The sequence below is a fragment of the Diorhabda sublineata genome, chromosome 2 (assembly GCF_026230105.1).
Source record: "Diorhabda sublineata isolate icDioSubl1.1 chromosome 2, icDioSubl1.1, whole genome shotgun sequence".
Taxonomy (NCBI): Eukaryota; Metazoa; Arthropoda; class Insecta; order Coleoptera; family Chrysomelidae; genus Diorhabda; species Diorhabda sublineata.
This window is the reverse complement of record NC_079475.1, coordinates 18,169,365-18,190,171: the sequence shown is the minus strand read 5'-3', so window position 1 is coordinate 18,190,171 and position 20,807 is coordinate 18,169,365. Positions and strand designations below refer to the sequence as shown.

Sequence of the window (20,807 nt, the reverse complement as noted above, 5' to 3'; positions counted from 1 at the left end):
TCTGGTGAAAGGAGTTAAAAAAATATATCAGAAAATGTCATCACTGCTTCTAAGAAAGGAATATTGAGTAAAAACAAGCCCTCGACTCTTTGGACAACATTTTCAATGTTATGAACAATGATAAATATTTAAAGAAACATTGACATTTCAAGTCACCCTAAATTGCGTTGATTTCTTAAATTACAATCTATTGGATATAAAACTAAAAAATCAAAAATTTCAACTCTGAGGCAAATGAAAAAGTTTTTCTTAGAAGCACCGAGGCAAGAATATTTGAATTCAGCTACCAATTTAATAAAATTACCCAATATTAGAACCCAAGTTTATATGAATTCACACAGAAGAATTCTATCGACCATGCACGGACGAAACACGCTTCTTTGAAATTACCAAAATGGCAAATGTACAAACTTCAAATGGGAATAAACACTATTGTAAAAGATACAGAAAAAATCTTAGGATTATCGAATCTCGAATTATATACAGATCACTGTACCCGAAAATCATCTGCGACTTTTTTAGTTAATACAGTTTTAACACCAAAAAGCTATGAAAGTTAGGAATCTAGCAATATTGCTATATCGGTAGCTCTGTAACTAACGAAATAAGGATATCAAAAAGTATAGTCGATTCCGCGTTCAGCCCCACTATAACTTAAATACAGGAATGCTGTGGTACCTCAGTACGTTTTCCTACCAACCTCAACATCGACCTCCACAAATACAAATACAAATTATCGAAACGCCATATTAAGAATCACTTTCCAAAATTGTTCAAATAAATTGTTACTAAAAATGTTACGAAAAATATAAAAAGGAGTTTATGTAATATGTACTAGCATATTAATTCTGAACCTCGTATTGGATACAAAAACAAAGCTTCGGTAGAAAAAGTGTGGTATAATTGTTAGAAATTGACATATTTCCTTTTCCCTTGATCCTTGACAAAAGCTTCTGCCCTCGGGAGAAATCTGTAATTTCTCACATTGTACATACAATTTACTATTATTCATGATAAAGTATTTTTTCTAACTTAATTTCTATACATGCTTGCACACTCTAAACCGAAAATATAAAACTAACTTGACCTTGTATCATCTGCGTGAATCTTCTACAAAATAGTTGGTTTGTTGTAGAGATCTCTATTTTGTCTTTTTGGTCATAAAAAAATTTCGCCAATAATATATGAAGTTCTCTCAATTTAGATACCGTTCTCAATTGTTTTCTCCATTTATTTTGCCTTTTGCAATTCTTGAAGATTATTATTCTGCAGCTGAGAGACTTTCGGAAGCATGGTGACCTAACCCATTCCTAAACAAACTGACAGTCAAAAAACACGGTGCCAACATGCCTTAACAACTTTGTGTTACTGTTGTTCCTTGTCCAATTTTACCTGTTTATTTGTCAAATTTTGAAATAAAAATGAATTGTAGTTGTCACATCAAAACTTCAATTTTGTAAAACTGTTAAAACAATAACAGTTACCAAAATCACATACTGATCTACTTCACCCTTATTCTCGCACACTCATTCACATTTTTAATTTTTCTTGGTTTTATATTTCATCCTCCACTTTCTGCAAAAAATGCCAACTCATCACCGATATCTCACATGTGTTTATTTACTTTTTGGTGTTGTAAGGTCGATCAAGTAACTCATCAGAAGCTTCGTTTATAAAATTTTGTTGTTCTGGTGTACAAGTTTTTTCCACTTTAGATACAATTTTCTGTAATAGACGTTCATGAAACGCGCGTAATTTCAAATAATTTTCTACATTGATTCCATTATATTTGAAGAGGAGGAAAGTGTCTCGCACGTACCTCAGAATAGTATTCAGCTCCTGGACACTGAAACAACGCGCCTAACAACTAAAACTCTAACCACTTTTAATCATTGGGAGCCACTTAGTACTCCTAACTTATTACTTTATAATACTCCTTTTTCCTTGCTTTAATACAGGCTTGTTTCTTTTCTTGGTCCTTTTCATGCTTTTATAGGCTTCTCTGTTTATTTCGTCATCTTATCTTTAACAGTTCTTTAAACTTTTTCTTCCCATTATCTATTGATTTCCTTATTTTTGAACATATCCCACATCTTCTACCTTTTCTCCGGGTAATATACCTCCCACCTTCCAATATATCAGGTGATAGTTTACGTCACAATGCTTTCTTTCTCTTCAGTCCGTCATGCACCTGATTAACCCATGGGTTCATAATCCTTTGATTTCGATGTTCCATCTACTCCGCCACCTTTCGAAAGTTTCCTCTCTCTTTTATTTGCAATTCTCGTTTTCTCTTCACGTCTGCGACTTTTCTTTAGCATGGATTATAAAGTCCATAGAGACAATGTTTCATATTTAGTGCTGAAATATGCCAAAAGTATATGTTTTTGGAAATATCAAAAAGTAAAATTATTCTGATCAATAACAATAACGGAATGTTATTCACAACTAGAGCCATCTTGATATTCAGTTCGAGAGTAATTTAAGAAACTTTTATAGAAATTCGAATTCAAATTTACACTGAAATGAACTAACGCTCAAATTGGTTGTTTCTGAATCTTCATTTTATTGGACTAAAAAGATGACACGAATTCAATGTTATGTCATAAATTTTCTATACAAACCGTCACTTCATTGATAAAAATTATAGGTACAAATTATGAAGTAGAATAAAAAGATTTTTTTCTTGTACGTACAAATTTTTGGTATTGAATTTTTTGTATTAATTTTGTATGTTGCAGTATGATGTACGATCCTTTTATGATAGAAGAAAAACCCAAGCTTCATGAATGGAATACTCTACCTCCGCGAACCAAAACTGTAGAATGTGATTTCAAAATAGATAAATACATAAGGAAGGCTCAAGTCAAAAAAGGTAAAGTAACAATTTTTACGTTTCTTCGCTCACTCACTAATAAGTATGAAGAAATCGGAATTTGAGGGTTCAAATACGAAAATTTTTGCATGTAAAATTTGATTTCAGTATAGTCTCAAAATTTAAGGCTGTATTCAAGTTGAGGAAGAACAATACGTGAAAATATAAAGGATACAGAAATAAAAGATGAAACAAATTGATAAATTTTTATCAGGAAATTAACATGATGATACTTGACACAATTTAACTTCTACAAAATGGAATATAATAGATAAAAAGACGGTACAAAGTCATTAGGTTATAGAATTGTTCCTACAACCAGCCATCAGCTCAAATCATAATTCCAACTGAAGTAAATGTTGAAATAATCAAATTGCAAAAGTCTGCTTGAAGCAAGTCAAAAAATGATTTTTGATGGAAACAAGCAGTAATTATTAACAGCAAATACCATTTGTAAAAGTATATAGGACAAATATTTAAGTAGCAAACTTCTCAAAGAAATAAAAACGTATGACGACAGCAAAAGTATGCAGATTTTCCAAATGAATTAAATCATTGTAAAAATGGACGTAAGCAAATTGGATCCGTTTTTTCCATACATATTGAACACACTACCTCTACACAAACACGTCTGAGAAGCTTTTTGATAATCAATTTATAGTCTTCATATGTAAACTAGAAACTTGTCATTTAAATTCCAACAAGGACAACTTTTTTTCAAAATAAAATGAAAACCATTTGAGATATTTCAAAAACTTTATTATTGGGTTGAAGTACATTCAAAACATTTATGAATGGAACTTGACTTCGCTCATATGGCCACCGCGGGCCCGTTTGCAGCGGTTGATTTGTTGGACCGAATTTTCCATGACTCGCCCACACATTTCGGCCGAAACGGCTGCTATTTCGCGTTCAATGTTGGCTTTGAGCTCTTCCAACGTCGTCGGCTTATTAGCATAGACCAATGATTTGATGTAGCCCCAAAGAAAACAATCTAGATGCGTTAAATCGCACGAACGAGGTGGCTAATCCACTGGTCCATTTCTTGAGATAACAGGCTCATCAAACTTGGTCTTCAATAAATCGATTGTAACGTGCGCTGTGTGGCTTGTGGCGCCGTCCTGTTCAAATCACATGCTGCCCAAGTCCATATATTCCAATTCGAGCCAAAAATAATCGAAAATCACTGTGCTATAACAATCACCATTCACAGTAACGTGGCGACCACTACCGTCGACGAAAAAATATGGCCCTATGACGCTGCTGGCATGCAAACAGCACCAAACAGTTACCTTTTGTGGATGAAGTGGTTTTTCATTAAGCATATGTGAGCATATAATACCGTATATTTTGTTTATTGACAAACCCATTGAGCCAGAAATGAGCTTCGTCACTGAAGATGATTTTGCGATGAAATTGATCATCTTGGCGCATTCTTTCCAGAGCCCAATCGGATAACGTACGTCGCTTCGAATGGTCTATCGGCTTAAATTCTTGAGTGAGCCTGTTCTTGTATGGGTGTAAAGTAAGATCCTTACGCAAAACTCGCCATAAAGTGGTCTTGGTGATGCCCAACTCTTGAGAACGCCGTGAAATTGACTGGTTTGGATAAATTGCTAGGGACGTTTTAGAAGCAGCGATATTTTCGACACTTCGACCAACCCGTAGCCTCACTGGCACGGCAACATCGCACAACGAATATGTAGACTCAAATTTTTTCACTAAACTTGTTACTGTCTGTCAACTAGGTCGAGAATTACGACCGAAAATCGGAGTTAACGCTCTTAAAGTAGAGGCAATTGACTCCGAATTTGTGTAGTAAATTTTTAAGATTTGCAGACGTTGTTCGTTCGTGTACTTCACCATGATGAAAAGGTTATGTCTACTGAATAAACTGAAAGTGACAGTTCGATGTTAAGTGAAAAGGTGCGTTCACAAACTAAATTCAAAATTGTCAAGTGCCTATTGGAAAACCCCGTACATATAATCGTTCTTTCATTGAGCACTATCTTCAAATTTAAATAGAATAAAATGTATGTGAGATATAATCGAAATTTTTTATTCGTTTTAAATGCTTATAAATGTGTGGATGTATAGAGTATTACATTTTCAAATATCCTCCGCGGTATCTTTGCTTGGCAAGTATCCAAAATGTCCAAATGATATAGGTTATGTTGGTTTTGCGGACCATTGACTGTGACATAAGTAAACTAGCCAAGGAAAAGTGACTGACACGTGGCTAAGTTCTGATAAAACCTCATGTTATCAGTTCCAAATAATCCAATTCAGGCTAAAAGTATTTTCTTATCATTGACCTATAACGCTTGTCTTGACGGTTATGGTATAACTTATGCCTGGCATCTAAAATGCGCTCATGACAAAATTATCATCAAACAATTAGCTTTTCCAAATGCATTGGAAGCTCCCATTGACATATTTATTTGTGGCTGAATCCATTGAATTTTATACGCGTGCAGACCCAAATTATGAAAAGTATTCATATAAGTGTTACAAGCTAAAACTACAGGATATCATGAAGCATTGGATTTAGAAAATTAATGTTTTGGAATAGTTATTATTTTTCATGAATTGAGACCAATTCGAATTCAACATGCATAGTTAAGACGGGATCAATGTCTTATCATCTATCGGTACCGATATTTCTATGTCATGCTGAGTACTTTTGGCACCACCTAAGTATATTAACACAGAAATTTTCTACATATATAGGACAATTAATTAAGTTTCAGTTTACCTTAGGTTTCTGAAGACAAAATTTTGGTTATTGAAACGCGTGTCAAATATAATATTGTGAGTGTTGGTGTGTCAGTAGAAAAACGAACATGATGGTTGTTGTCGACATACCTAGAAAATCAGATCGTAATCTACTTGTTGCAATGTTATTTATATCCATATATTACAGATACGAGCGCTGATAAATTTACTCCTCCCCTTCTTGAGTTTGAAATAGTTGACCCCAACGTAAATTCACAAGGATGTGCTTGATACATTAGATGAAACTGCAGTATCATTTGGCATAGTGAAATGGTGGGTCGAGAGTTCAAATGAGGGAGGCAGTCGTGTACAGACGAATATGCAAGTGCAAGCTCCACAACACGTACTGTAATGTGAAAAAGTTCATAATCTCGTGTTGCCGAATCGACTATTAGACAAATTGTTGAATATAGAGGTTTACAAACTGATTCCAATACTGTGTGCATGTGAAACGATTTTATTCGGATAATGAAATCACAAATGCGATTACACGGGTACCAACACTTCGAGACTTTAGAGCAAAATAAGAATAAAATCTTTGGTCAGAAGCGGAGCAAAGAAATTAGCCCTCATATATTTGAGCTGATGTTACAGAAGTCGATATACCAAAAAAGATCGAATGGGCGAATCAAAATTGATGATTGTTTTCTCTCAATATTGTGACCCTTTTCTGAGTTTCTAGGTCAAACTATTTATTGATACTACCTTCTTATTAAAGTTCATGAAAAAATAATGGTAAAGAAAATTACCCTCACTGTGAAACGACAGGTCATTGATTCTACACCAAAATAATGCGCTGGTTCATTCTGCAGTTTCTAATTAGTTCAATATAAAAGGGAACAAGATATGTGTACGTAACAGCTACGAAAAGGAAAATGGTAGACATTTTGGTGGACCTGATAGAAGAAGACTGCAGTACTGTTTCCAAAGAAGACAATAATTAAAAAATTGAATGTATTTGAAATAAAAATAAAAACTTTTGTACCTCGTATGAGCGAAACTATATGTCATAGACTACCATGAAGCTTTTAAAACAGAAGATAATCACTCATTATCACAAGATGGAACAAAAAGTGTGGGTTGTTTCCTACTACCAACCCTATTAAATCAACGTTAGAAAAACATTTATGGCTGAAAATTTGGAGAGAATTAACTTTTGAGTAGCGGATCTCAAAATTTTATGTAGAAAGTTTAGGTAAGTGAGACCTGAGTGGGCTTGCAGTATTTTAAAGAAAAACATTCGAATGTAGTATACTACATCAGTGGAAGCCTTTACAACAAAAAAGCTTGAGAAGGATATTCTATTTTATTTACTGTACTTAGTCCCCATATAAAAAATCGCGAAGGGCTACTCGAGTTTTCGTTAGCCTCCTTCATATGTTACTTCTTAAATTTAAGAATAATATCAAATCTCACATATTTTTGATTTGGTTTTCATAGGTCCTTCCCCAATTACATGGACTGTCAGTGATATAGCTAAGGCCGGCTGCTTATTAAGTTGCCCTCCTCTTAAGACGAATTTTGAAGATGAGCAGGAAATGAGAAGAGTCTATACTTTGATTTACGATGTTTTTAGATGTAAGTTACTGTTTTGGACTTGAAATATAATAAAGTATTCAGTTTTTTGTCGAGGTTATATGCGATGGTGCAAGGAAGCCAATTATAAGTAGATTGAGGTACAATTTTCGGGAGAAATAGGAGAAATTTAAATTCAACTTCAACATAACTCATTTTTATTCAGAAAAGAAATTTATAAAATAATTGATAATGGTAAAAAGCCTTACAGAAGATATGAATCAAACAAAGCAAAATTTATGGAGTCCTTTCTACCCAGATATGAATCTCATTTTTTCCCGTTGGTTGAGTATTTAAAATTACATAACTTTGAAGTATTTTCGTATCACATCCTTTCATCGTCTATATTTGCAAAAACTGGTAGTGTCAATTTTTCTTACGAACCGTAATATTTGTTTGGATGATAGCCAGATAAGATTTGAAGTTAAATGTGGATAGAATTTTCTTTGAGTGAAAGTTTGATATTAATTTTGAGGAATGTGTGGAAGTAAAAGCTACATATGATGGCTATATGAACTTATTAATTTCCGTTTGTTTTTAAAAATAAGTTGCGTTATGATAGGAAGCGACTCTTCGAGTTATACACTGCAACTGACGTGAGGCTCCGATTCCTCAGTCGTCGCTGAGTTACAAGTGAAAAAGATCGATATTTCCATCAATCTTAAGCTGCGATATGTGGTTCGTTTTCCACAAGCCAACAAATACGGTATTGATGGCATTTTTATCTGGGTTAGTGCAGTGAACACGGTGAACACTGTATGAATGTCAGTGCCGTGTAACAATATTTGAGGAAATTCGTCGAAAATTGAAGGTAGTCATAAAATCAAATCGGTTTGTTACCGATATTATTGATAATTGTAACCAACCAGCTATGTGCTCGGTTGGTCCCAAAAATGTTGAGCAACAGCCACAAAATGAAGAACGATGAGGGAAACATTTCCTCATAAACTGTAGTTATAGGACACAAGACACGGGCCCAGTACCACAATCCAGAGACCTGAGAACAATCAAATACATGCACACGCTCTTACATACAAACAAATAAAATTGAAGATTGTCATCAGCAAAAATGAATGGTTACGGATTTTTGAGACAAAAAAGATGCAATTTTTTTTTAATTCACGGAATAAAGAACAACAATAGCACATATAGAGTCGTTTACTGTGAGGCCTTACATTGTCTCCGAAGAAGGATATAAAATGTTTGTAATCCAAGACAATGCACGACCGCATAGTACCAAAGAACCTATCCAAACATTTTACCGTACGATTTTGATCTAGCAGTAAGAGATTATCACCTCTTTTAAGAAAAGGACTACGTTTGGCTACCAATAAAGAGTTTCAAGTCAATGTAAGGATCTACCTGACTAGTGGCAGACATCTTAACAAAGTGGTCTTACCATGAGTTAATCAATTTTTAAATTAGCTTTGTGAAAAAATAAGTATGACGGTACAAATATTTTGGTGATAAACCAGTTCCTTAAAACTTTTTACTAGTTACGGTTCGTTATAACTGATATTCAATAAATTATTTTCCATAAAAATAATCTTTGAAGATCGGGAACCTATCATTAGCATAGATTGAACAGTTGAAGACTTTTAACACGAAATGTCACCCTACCTTATAATGAATTTTATGTTCCAGATAAAAATGTTTTAACTCAAGCACTGAATGACGTGACTTTTTTTCAAACTTTCCCTAAGGTAAGAAATTTCTTATTATGTGATGCCTGACAAATATATGTAATTGGACTAATCTAAAGTAAAACCATAGGGACCTGTGTTATTTGTTTACCTTACCAACACGTTATTTCTTTCCAGTACAGACTATACATTTTTACGCGTTTCATTGTTATTTAGAGTATTAAGCTATTATGTTTTTGTAATATTAAATAACGATATCTCTTGCACACCTCTAGAACCAAATAATCAACAGAACGGAGCTCAAGGTTACCATTCTACAGGGTGTTTTATAAACAGGTGATCCCGTCTCTAGGATAGATAGAAAATAGAGAAATATTTAGGGTATACATATTTTTTACGATTTTGCCACAACTACTGGTAACATTATATTGAAATGTTATACGAATATGTATGATACATCCAATGAATTTGCTTTTATGTCTGACTCTCATAGAGGGCGATAGTTACACGGTTCATACCAAGTAGTATTGAACAACTTTTCCAATATTAGATATATTAAGCAAAATTTCAAGTCCACTTAAACATCATTCCATTTTACACCAAAAAGGTATTCTTGATAAAACTCGATACTGTGTACAATTTTCGGAATATTTTGATTTGAAAAATATGAAGTAATAACCGATGCTGGTATAAAGTATTGAAAAGCCGAGAATTATTATTATTATTAATCAGTAAGCATTATGTGAATTGAAAATTTGTTGTTGTGTAAATGGTACCCCTTCTATAAAACGGATACATTAAAAAATAAGGGCTTTCGTTTCTTGTAACGTTTCACAGAAATCCTATTCAAGTATGTGCACTAAGCTATTGTATTGAGGTTCTGGGACTCAAAAATCAAATTGTGAATTGAATAGACTGATGTTGTTAACCTTAGGCGAATGTTTAGGAAACTCTAGTGCAGAAAAGTTTCATTCAGTGCCATTGAACGACGTTGTCGACAAACTGGGAATGTAAGACCTAAAAAAATAAATTCTGGTAGGCCAAAAACAACCATTATTACAGAAAATTCGATTCCAAATTTAGTTGATCAAAATATACCTAACAACTAGCGTAAGGAATGCGGCAAGACAAACAAATACTTGGAGGATACTTAAAGAGCAACAGCTAGATCCTTATCAGTACAGACAAGTTTAACACGTTGACTGTTAGCTACAAAATAGCTCATAATTAACCTCCCCGAGGAGATTTGTTTTACATAATTCAACTAAGGAATTGTTGAACTGTTTAAAAAAACCCTTCATTTTCTATACTTTTCAGTGATAATATTTGTATTCAAATTAGTATTTTTAATGATATAATATGATTAAATGAAATTGAGAAAATTTCCTTGGCATTCAATGTGTTTAGAGTTTTTGCCAGACGATCTACCGGTTAGAATGGATATTTGTCAAACATTACAATAAAGGACAGCCTTCAATCCAAATTTTTCAAAATTTATTCATTTTTTTCAAATCACATAATGCTTACTAATTAATAATTGCTAACTTTATCAATACTTTATACCAGCATCGGTTGACTTAGTTCATAATTTTCAAATCAAAATATTCCGAAAAAGGTCAACAGTATCGAGTTACATCAAGAGTACCTTTTTGGTGTAAAATTAAATGAAGTTTAAGTTCACTTGAAATTTGACTTAATAAATCTAATATTAAAAAAGTTATATTCAATACTACTTGGTAGGAACAGTGTAACTAGTGCCCTCTATAAGAGTCAGACATCCAAACCAATTCATTGGTTTGTATGTCAGCTTCCTAAACATATTCGTATAAAGTTTTGGTACAATGTTGAAAGTAGTTGCGGCAAAATCGTAAAAAATGTTTGTTTCACAATGAAATTTATCTTTAATAGGGATGGCGCAACGAAAATTTTTCACCAAGCAAACACCAAATATTTTTTAGTTTTCTATTTATCCTAGAGACGGGATCACCTTTTTTGTAACACCCTGTAGAATGGTAGGCTTGAGCTCCGTTCTGTTGATTATTTGGTCTTATTCTGACAGTAATAGTAATTTATGCAATAAGTGCATAAAAAGGCACTTTTATCTCGCAATTCAATGAGTGATAAAAGGATACTTAATGCACATGTTGCATATATTTTTTTTCTACGGCCCTATACAAAACAATAAGATTTAAATAGAAATGTGGGATATTTTCATTTGGGCCATCCTTCGGAAAATTGAATTGAGGTAATTGTAGACAACGATATTGAGAAAAACTAACAACTAAATGATAAAATATTTTTGTTCCACTTCGCAATGTGAATATTGAAAATGAAATAGTTGGGTTGACTTATGTGAATTTTCGATCCAGCCACGCTAGTGTTTGTTTTATTACCAGATAAATCTTCATTTAATAGTTTTATCATACTAGCGGTTTCCGAGCGCGCAACGAATGCGTTGCGAACAAACCGCGGATGTGTCGCGAAGACGTCGCGGACGCGTGGAAGAAGTTCAACGTTTTCGTCGCGTGTTGGTTTTGTTACTTTGAAGACGCCGGAGACGAAAACGAAAGCATCGACGAATTTGGGAAGATTGATTATTAATCGAATGGAAGAGTGCGACTGCTTTATGTTATTTTGCAAACTAATAAAAAATAATCCAAAAAATTTTTGTATTTACCTGCGAATGTCAAGACCTACATTTTATGAGTTGTTGCATCTGATACAAACTGACTTAAGACATGAAGTGACAACTGAAAAAGGCTCTTAATTACTAAAAGGTATGTTCTTAACACTAAATAAGTACACAGGAGATGCTTAAGTTGATCATACTTCGTTAATATTATTAATCGGTTAATTATAAGTTATCCACTAGTTATCAATATAACGGTGGTTTTACAATAGCAAATATTTGACAATAAAAAGTAGTAAGTTCCAGGATTTGGGAAATTACTATTCAGAAAAAAAAATCATTATAAATTATATCTTCAGCGTTACTGTTCTCGTTATAAACACTTTGTGAAGAATTAATTGGCTGCAATTAATTATTCCGGGGCGGTTCTGGACTTATAAAATATCCTGGATAGTGTGGAGCATAGTTGTTAGACATATGCTAGTAATTTTCTCAAAACTCCCATGATCTCCATTTTTGGCATCCATTTTATAGTCTGGAAGAATTGATTTTAAATCTTTAACCAGAGACAACGCAAAGTTGTATTCGGGTTAACTTTCGACACTTATAAATAACTATGTATCAATATCCGATTCTCCCAATGACATATTTACAGCGATCTCGTTGCGCGTCAATAACTAATTCGCTGCGAGTGCGCGGCATGATCGTGGCGCGCCCGCTTTGCTTTGAAGACGCTCGCAATCCGCTAGTATGATAAGTGGTGAATATTTGTAATTGTCAAATTGGTCTCTTGATTCTTTTATGATGTAAAACGTTGGTTTGAAAAATTGCTGTTATTAATTCTTTGTAAAATTCGTGTGGCACAATTTATTTTTGTGTTGAGAGAATCGTTCACATACTCTTCAGCAACAACTGGAAGATATGCCAAAGTACGTCTAAACGTATGACCTGTATATTTTCCTGCATGAGGTAATCTTAAATATTGAGCAATTAACGATGGAATTTTCTATAAAAGTGTTTATAGCAATAATTTGTTTTGTACATTTCCCATTTCTTTATGATAGGAAGAAGTTGTTGCTGAATACTTTTTCGGTCTCATATTAGCATATTTTTTATATAAATGTATTAAATTCATGTTTCTAAGTGTAAAACGCCGACTCATGTGCGTTTTTGAATCAGGAATCGTGAGGAGTAGAAAATCCTCTTTGTTTTCAATGTCATTAATTTTAATTTTCTTAAACTCTTCGACAACCTCGAGTTATTACTAGTATCAATGTAATCTAAGAATTAATAAATGAAGTAACAAAAAACTAATTAAATATTTTAAACATTAAATATTTGCCGTCTGGAGCTTTCAATAAAAACTTGTTTATTTCCTATCTTGAGAATGTATTAGATTTTTTATGTTTGTACCCAACCAATTTTGGTTTCAGAAATGCTATTAATTTCGAATATTTACTTAAATCTACATTATTATCTATAATTAAGGTTGCTTTCAGTTTAGAATAGCTGGACCATAGTTTAGAGGATTTCAATTATTTAGACATTTCTTCAAAATAAGCTAATAGCAGGCGTTCTATGAAGTTGTGATTATTATTCTGGTTCCGCCATTTCATAAAAGTGTTATATTGTTTTAGAGAGTTTTCTCGGAATTTTCACTTTCCATCTTAACTATAATGATAACAAAAAGAACACAAAGTTCCTTCTTTTGAACATGTACGTTAAAGCTCATCTCCAAAATTTCTTATACAGGGACTTTAGCGAAGACGTATTGCTTTTGAAAAACCAGTATTTAATGACATCTTGATATTCAGTTTATTTTATATTCACAAAAATCTTCACCACGACTAACAATTGTCAATCATAAAGTAAACATCTGAAATCTCTGAACGCATGCGTAAATATATTTCCCAACTTTTATTGATAAGTACTGACGTCTTCAGGTTAGGTCGGAAACTTTTCAGAAAACTCTTAAGTGTGAGGCTGAACAATAAAATATTATCTTCTTTCTACCTTAATACTTTTGAAATTTATTTTACCTTAGTTTATAACATAATATCTAAGTTCTCGGTAATAAAGCACATCGGTAGCGTCAAAAGCGATACTAATAAATATGTAAATAACTGTTATATACAGGGTTTGTTATTATGGTATAAGGTACACTAATTTTTACGTTTTCTTCGTATAGCTTTTGATACAAGAAAATTTTCAGTTTCAGTCTGCAAAATGTTTCAAAAAGTTATTTGCATTTTATAAATTAGCTTTCATTTTTCGTCTATTTGAAATGCAAACATCTATCAAACTTTTGATTGATAATTTTTATACTTGAAAATAAAAAAAGTTACGACTGCTTTTGTGGCTCCAAAATAAACGACCTTGTTCGAAATTTCTCACGGCAAACATCGCATGATTAAATTGATGGGATCGTTTATGGTTTCTGTCAAATTTAACGAGCAAAAGGCAAATAGTGCACTTTGAGGTGTTGGTATAAATACATTAAGTGCACGAATACATCTTAAAAGGTTTTAAAAGTTATACAAGGAATAAAAAAGACGGTTATTTTACCCAGTTCAACAGAGATTTTAGATCTCGCGATTTTTTAACTGTTCCTGGTTAATTTTCAGATCAAAGTTCGGAATAACTCAGATTTTGTCTATTTTTGAGATATATGATGATTAATTTGGTATATTTCACTATTATTCGTACAAAACTTTGATTTGCCTTGACATGTCAACAATACTAATTTTTTTGTTATATATCGTTCTTTCTAATCCAAAGAAAAAAATTAAAATGGACTAGAAATAACAGGAATTGGGATTCATTGGAGTGATGAGTATTGCTTTTAAGCCCGTATGAATGGTACTTGGAGTAAAGTTGTCCATTAAAGATTCTCTGAAACTAAATTTCCTGCACCGTTATGGTGTAGAGTTCGATGTCGGCCAAAGATGTCGAGTGGATATACTTCGTACACAATATTATCGATACCAATAAATGTGTAACAATTCTTAAGAAATATTTGTTACCGACGATGGAGGCAACTTTGAACTCACTAGAAGCTGCTAGTTAATAAGGTCAACAATATTGCATTGTTAGGATGGGACTGAGAATCTGACGTATTGCCCATGGCATAAAGTAGAAAAGGATATACGCGCATTTCCTATAAGATGAGTAAAACAATTAAAAACCAGGCTTCAAGACATACATTCACGACACAAAATTTTCAAATTAAATGTCAAAAAAAATCCTAACAATTTTCGAAGTTAAAAGTGATGTAACGAAATGGTAACGTTTAGCTAATATCTGTGATCGCCAGAAATCTATTGATATATCAAGTTGGAATTTCTGGAACCATTGCTGATATTCATACTGAACACATTGTTTACACTACCACTACACGAACTCATATTTACACTGCATGATGCACGATTCGATAGCCAAGTTATCTTCACAGTCTGAAGGTAAACTAAAAAGTTTTAGTTTATGAAGACGATAATTTGATTATCGAAATGCGAGTCAGACAGTGAAGTTGTGAATGTGTGTTTTCGTATTGGGAATGTGACAAAATTAAACACCAAAGTGTACTAACTTTAATATACTGCAAGCATTCGAATACCTGAATGATAATGTTGAATTATATATGTACACAGAATTAATTATAGAGATGAATAAATCGATATTAAATCTTGAGAATAACAATTATATATAACCTAAAAATTTATGTTGAATCTTACACTTTCAATTATTGTAACTTCATAATTATTTAAATAAAGAAGAAATCACGAGAGAGTAATCTCTGTATGTTGCGGAAAATAGACATCGTGAGAAAAAGATATAATTGAAAAAAGTGACAAACATTGGAAAAAACTATAAAAACCGAAAAGTTTTAGTTACAGAGTGTTCAGAGAACTAAACGGGAAATTCCAAACTTAATGATTAAAGGAATTTAAACGTCTAAATGAAATAAAAGAAATACAATGAAGAAATTCTATAAGTGTGCGAGGACTCGAAGTTAGTACGAGATGTCAATGCCAAATGGATTAATAAATGCAAAGTGAAATTAGATATTGATAGGACAAATTATTTTTCTATTTTAATTTACAAATTGTTAACTAAAGTAAACAATTTCTATAAACGAAGAAATATTCACATCCCACGATTAACGACAATTTAAACAATTCTTTTAATATTTGATATAAATCATTATTTCGAATTAACATAACTATTTGGGATCATCAATCAAAATTCAATTATCAAATTGTTCACATTATTGTAAAGACTCACGGAGAGAAAGAGTGTTTATCAAACGTTTCAAGTATCGCTACTTTGTTAATAAATACTAAGTACCTAAATATTTGGAATGCAGGAAAGTTATTATTACTAATTTTTTTTCAGCAAGCTTAGAATTATAGTTTGTAATTGTTGGCAAAACGATTGTTATAAAATGTAAAATATTTTTGAATATGATTTCTTCTATAAACTTTTATTTTTTTAAATTTATAGAGGCGTGTCATTTGAAACGTATAATTTTTGTTTAGTATTAGAGCTAACAATAAAAATTTAATTTGTTGATATATTTCCAGCTATCAGAAAATGTACAGGTAGTGTGGTTACTTCTTTACGATCTTTATCATCGCTCATTTAACAAACGGGAAACCCAACTAGCCGCACTAGCTCATCAACTATTCGATGCGTACGGCTTAAGTTTTGCCGAAAACGCTTTATGGACGCAAAGAATTAAATTAGCAGCTGCTATAGCCAGATTAAGGATAAAAAATTCGGCACTCACTCTGGGTGAATTACTACCACCTCATCTTAAAGACGAAAAAGTTACCGAACAAGCTCAAAATAATCCAGTTACATGCTGGATAAATATTTATAAAACAAGGTACAGTATGAGAAATATCATTATCCATTATTTACAATTCACATTATGACTATATATATTTGGACTTGTCGACCAGATTGTTTTGACAAGGGATCTCTATTTTCTTCTATTTTTGGCTATTTCTGTATTCTCTTCCTTTGTTAAGTTTATCTGTCGTAATTCTATCCTGATAGTTCTTCTCTATGTTCATACAGGTCTGCCTCTTTTCCTTTTTCCTGTTGGTTTATAATTAAACGATTGTCTGGTTGTTTGTTACTGGTTGCCATAATATATGACCTATCCATCTCCATTTTTACTTCGAACTCGTTACGTCCTTTTTTTCTTCTTCCCATATGTTTCAAAGGTGTTCATTAGGTATCCTACTTGGCTAAGCAATTTTGCAGACAACTGGTAGGCACCTACTAATAAACGTTCGATTTTTTTAACATCTTTCGATTATACGTCCAAGTTTCGCCCCCATATGAGTGAACAGATTGTTCTGGATTAGCCTATTAGTCTAACTAATTCATACCATCTCTTCGAACTAGAAAACAACATAACATCTTAAATAGTTTTTCTCTTCTACATTTACGATGTTACTTAATCAGTTATTAAAATGAAATCCGTGTTCACAAACGAGCATAAACATTCTATACATTTTGTATAAATAGAAACCATTGTCCAATGTCCATTTCGTTCACAAATTTCGAAGTTTATGGAGCTATCGAAAAAAATCCCATTGTCAATTCCTTCTAAAAGCCTTAAGTGGTTCTATCAGCATAAGGTAAATCATTTTATCTCCACTCGTAGGTGCTGCAGATTTTCTATATTTCCATATCCTTGTACAAACAGGTCCGCAAACACACACGCTATTTAAAATCATCTCAAACCAAGCTCGTCTTTTGAAACAAATACTTTATTAGGACCTACCAAATCAACTCAATCCAATATAAAAATCTTCTGAAAGTTAGGAAATGGCTACAAATACAGAAGCAGAAATGTCGTAAACGCGGTTCGATTCATAAACTCGTAACGTTTATTCATAAATTTATTGATTTTACTATTGAAATTTATTGCAGGGACACCAAAGCATTGTGTGAGGAAATCGAAAAGTACTTTAATATAAAAATGATTTCGGATATCAGCAGATTGAATCAAAACAATTTCAAATGGGATCGCCACTGTCCTCACATCATAGTTTTTCATTCATCAATAAGAACTTTGTTAGCTAAAAGTAATTTTGTCAAAAATCATATTCTCATTGTACAAGTAAGTTTAAAATATGTTTATTATGTTATATTCCTATACTAAACTTGTGTTCCCATTATTTATTTGAAAACTATTTTAGGACAAATCATTTTGTTTGGGTCCAGCTACATTTAAAAAGTTAGTTACCGACCTAGAATTAACAGGTTGTGTGATACAAACACATATAAATTCTCCTCGAACGACAGCGTACTTAGCGTCTTTGTTAGCACAAAATGAAAAAATTAAGAAGTTGTTAGCTTTCAGTGCAGGTAGAAGGTAAATCAATTTTTGCAGTTCGATTATTATTTATTAAGTAGCCAAATCCAAATAAGTGTATGAAAACAGTAATTCATTCGTTTTTATTTAAATATCATGTAGTAACATGCTCAATTATGAATATTTAAAAAGAAAAAAATTCGTAAGAACGAAAATACGCCGGGAATGTCAAACAATTTTGGATTACTTTATGAATAATAGTGTAGGTTTTGCTTTTTAACACAAACATTTTGATTAAACGTGGCTTTATCTCCAAATAGAACATAGTCGAAAAATCTTTCTATAGATTAACTTTTCGTACAGCCCTCCTCCAAAATCCTTTTTTCAAAATAACATTAGGTACGAGGATATATTGAAAAATTCTTAGCCTACCTACTATAGGACCAAATAAAATTTCAATGTTAAAATATTTTATGATTCAACATATTCTCCTCTTAATTGGATACATTTATTACAGCGAACCTGCAACGTCTCTAGACCTTTCAAAAAAATATTTCTTCTTGCTCTGCAAACCAGACCTCCACAGCTTTTATTACCTCCTCGTTGGAAGAAAATTCACGACGTTTTAAATTTTTTTTCAGTTGTGGAAAGAAATTATAGCCAGACGGAGCCAAATCTGGTAAATAAAAGGGGTTTTCTAGTAATTCAAACCCTAAATCACGATTTTTTTGGATGGCAATATGAGATTTGTGTGCAGCGGCGTTGTCCTGCAAAAACAAAACAACTTTGGGTAGCTTTCCGCGCCTTTTCTCTTTATTTTTTTCCGTAGAATGGTCAGTAATGTCGAATAGTAATCTCCAGTTATTGTTTCACCCTTATCCAAAAAATCGATCATGATTACTCCATGGCAATCCCAAAAAACTGAAGCAAGAATTTTTCCAGCAGATTTTTGGATACGAAACTTCTTAGGTCTTGGAGAACCAGAGTGTCGCCATTTCATCGATTGTTGCTTTGTTTCTGAATAGTAGAAATGTACCTAAGACTCATCCATAGTAACAATTCGGTTTAAGAAGTCTACATCGTTTTCAAATTGAGCACAGATCGAACGCGATGCTTCTACCCTTGCACGCTTTTGGTCAACATTCAAACATTTGGGGATCCATTTTGTAGCAATTTTTCTCATGTCCAAATTGACGTGAACTATATGATGAACGCGTTCCTATGAAATATTCATTGCTTCAGATATCCGTTTTAGCCCAATTCGATGATCTGATAAAATCATGTCATGAGCTGCATCGATATTTTCGGAGACTGACACAGAAACTAGCCTACCCGATCTGTCATCATCTTCAATGGAAAATTTACTTCTTTTGAAGCTTGTAGTCCAATTTTCCACGGTTGCATACGAAGGACATTGCTCACAAAGTGTATTAAGCATATCTTTGTAAATCTGCATACATTAACCCTTTTAAATACAGGTATTTGATGATGGCTCGATACTTCAATTTTTCGATTTTCACAATTTAATTTATTGTGTAACTTTGGTTTACTTTTTTGACGTCAAACTTTACACTGACACTTCTAATAAGTTATTGTTCGTTGCTATGGTAACGCAATATTTTGTTTATGCATGGAACTGGTCTGGGCTTACTAGATCTCCAAATCATCCCCTATATGTCATATAAACAGTTGAAAAATAATGTCAACGATTCTTATATAATTGAACATTATTCAAAAGTATATTTATATTGAATTTCCTCATATTTTTATGTTGCTTTTCAAATATTTCAACCCTTATAAAACACACCTTCAGTGACCAAAAATTCCAAAATTTTGAATAATTATATTTTATCATCACAAATATCATTCATGACAGCTCTTTTTCCAATGTCCCAAAATTCGTGCTCCAAACTTTGAAAAAAAAAGCAGTTTGTTTTTAGACTATAATTCGCTCAATTTTTGAGCTAAAAACTTTTTTAAACAAGCATTTTATAGGGGATTTCAAGCACATAAACGTCATATCAATTAAAACTTTTTTCAACCACCGGTTTTGAAAATAATATAGCTTAAAGAAGTTGCATCAGTCATATTTGGTACGCAAATGCAAACTGTGAACTAATGTATCTCCTTCAATTTCTATGATACATAAATTAAAAGAAGCTCAAAATTTTTGGCAAGAGAAACCTTACAATTGATATTTGAAACATTTTCTCATAACATAAAAAGTCTTTTTAGGAAAAACTCCTTTTTTTCAAGATTACGGAAAATGCAGTGTTTAATTTGAACAATTATTTTTTTCTAAAATAAGCATTCATAACCGATCAAATCACATGGATCATATCAATAGTACATAAATAAAGATCATTGCAAGTGGATTGCGATTAATTCCAATTGGGGTGGTAATGACGAGGGTATAATTAGTACATTTTTCAATAAAGAAAAAAGAAGAAATCAGTCAACTCTTATGCAAAAGACTTTTGACAATGCTCATTTTAAAGGTTTTTCTATATGCTTTGAAAAAGATCTCTTGAGTTTTTTCAAAAATTTTATCAATTTATTTGAGGTTAAAAGCTTTTAATTTCGGAGCTCCCCAAATATAGCCATCCTTCAACGAGCAATAACTCAGTTATTACTGAATTTACAAAGGATATTAAAAAACGAATCTCTTTATTTCTATAATAGCTACATTTTTTATTTGATGGTTTCGCTGATAACATGGAAACTTTTCAACTTATTCATGAAAAACGGTGAAAAATATATGGTTTTTCAATGAAAATTGAGCAGTGCAATCGTTCATAACTCTAAAAGTACCAGCTTTAGAAAAAAACTTTGTGGAATAAAAATTGCTTACACTTTTCAACCTTTCAACACTTTCCATTGATCGAAGCAGTGCCGTTTTTTACTTTACCGCTTCCATCGACTCAAATCAGGTCCCTTCAAAGGCAGATTTTACCTTCGGAAACAAAAAAAGTCGCACGGTGC

General features: G+C 32.5%; 1 protein-coding gene across 2 annotated transcripts in view; it reads left to right on the top strand.

The window, feature by feature from the left end:
- LOC130453009 (uncharacterized) overlaps nt 1-20,807 on the top strand; it is a 70,215-nt gene that overhangs the window by 29,493 nt on the left and 19,915 nt on the right. For both annotated transcript variants that reach the window (XM_056792582.1, XM_056792581.1), the window contains exons 3-8: nt 2,742-2,875; nt 7,091-7,228; nt 8,870-8,928; nt 16,078-16,382; nt 17,441-17,630; nt 17,710-17,885. In XM_056792582.1, the coding sequence (XP_056648560.1) occupies nt 2,742-2,875; nt 7,091-7,228; nt 8,870-8,928; nt 16,078-16,382; nt 17,441-17,630; nt 17,710-17,885 (1,002 nt within the window). The remainder of the gene's footprint in view (nt 1-2,741; nt 2,876-7,090; nt 7,229-8,869; nt 8,929-16,077; nt 16,383-17,440; nt 17,631-17,709; nt 17,886-20,807) is intronic.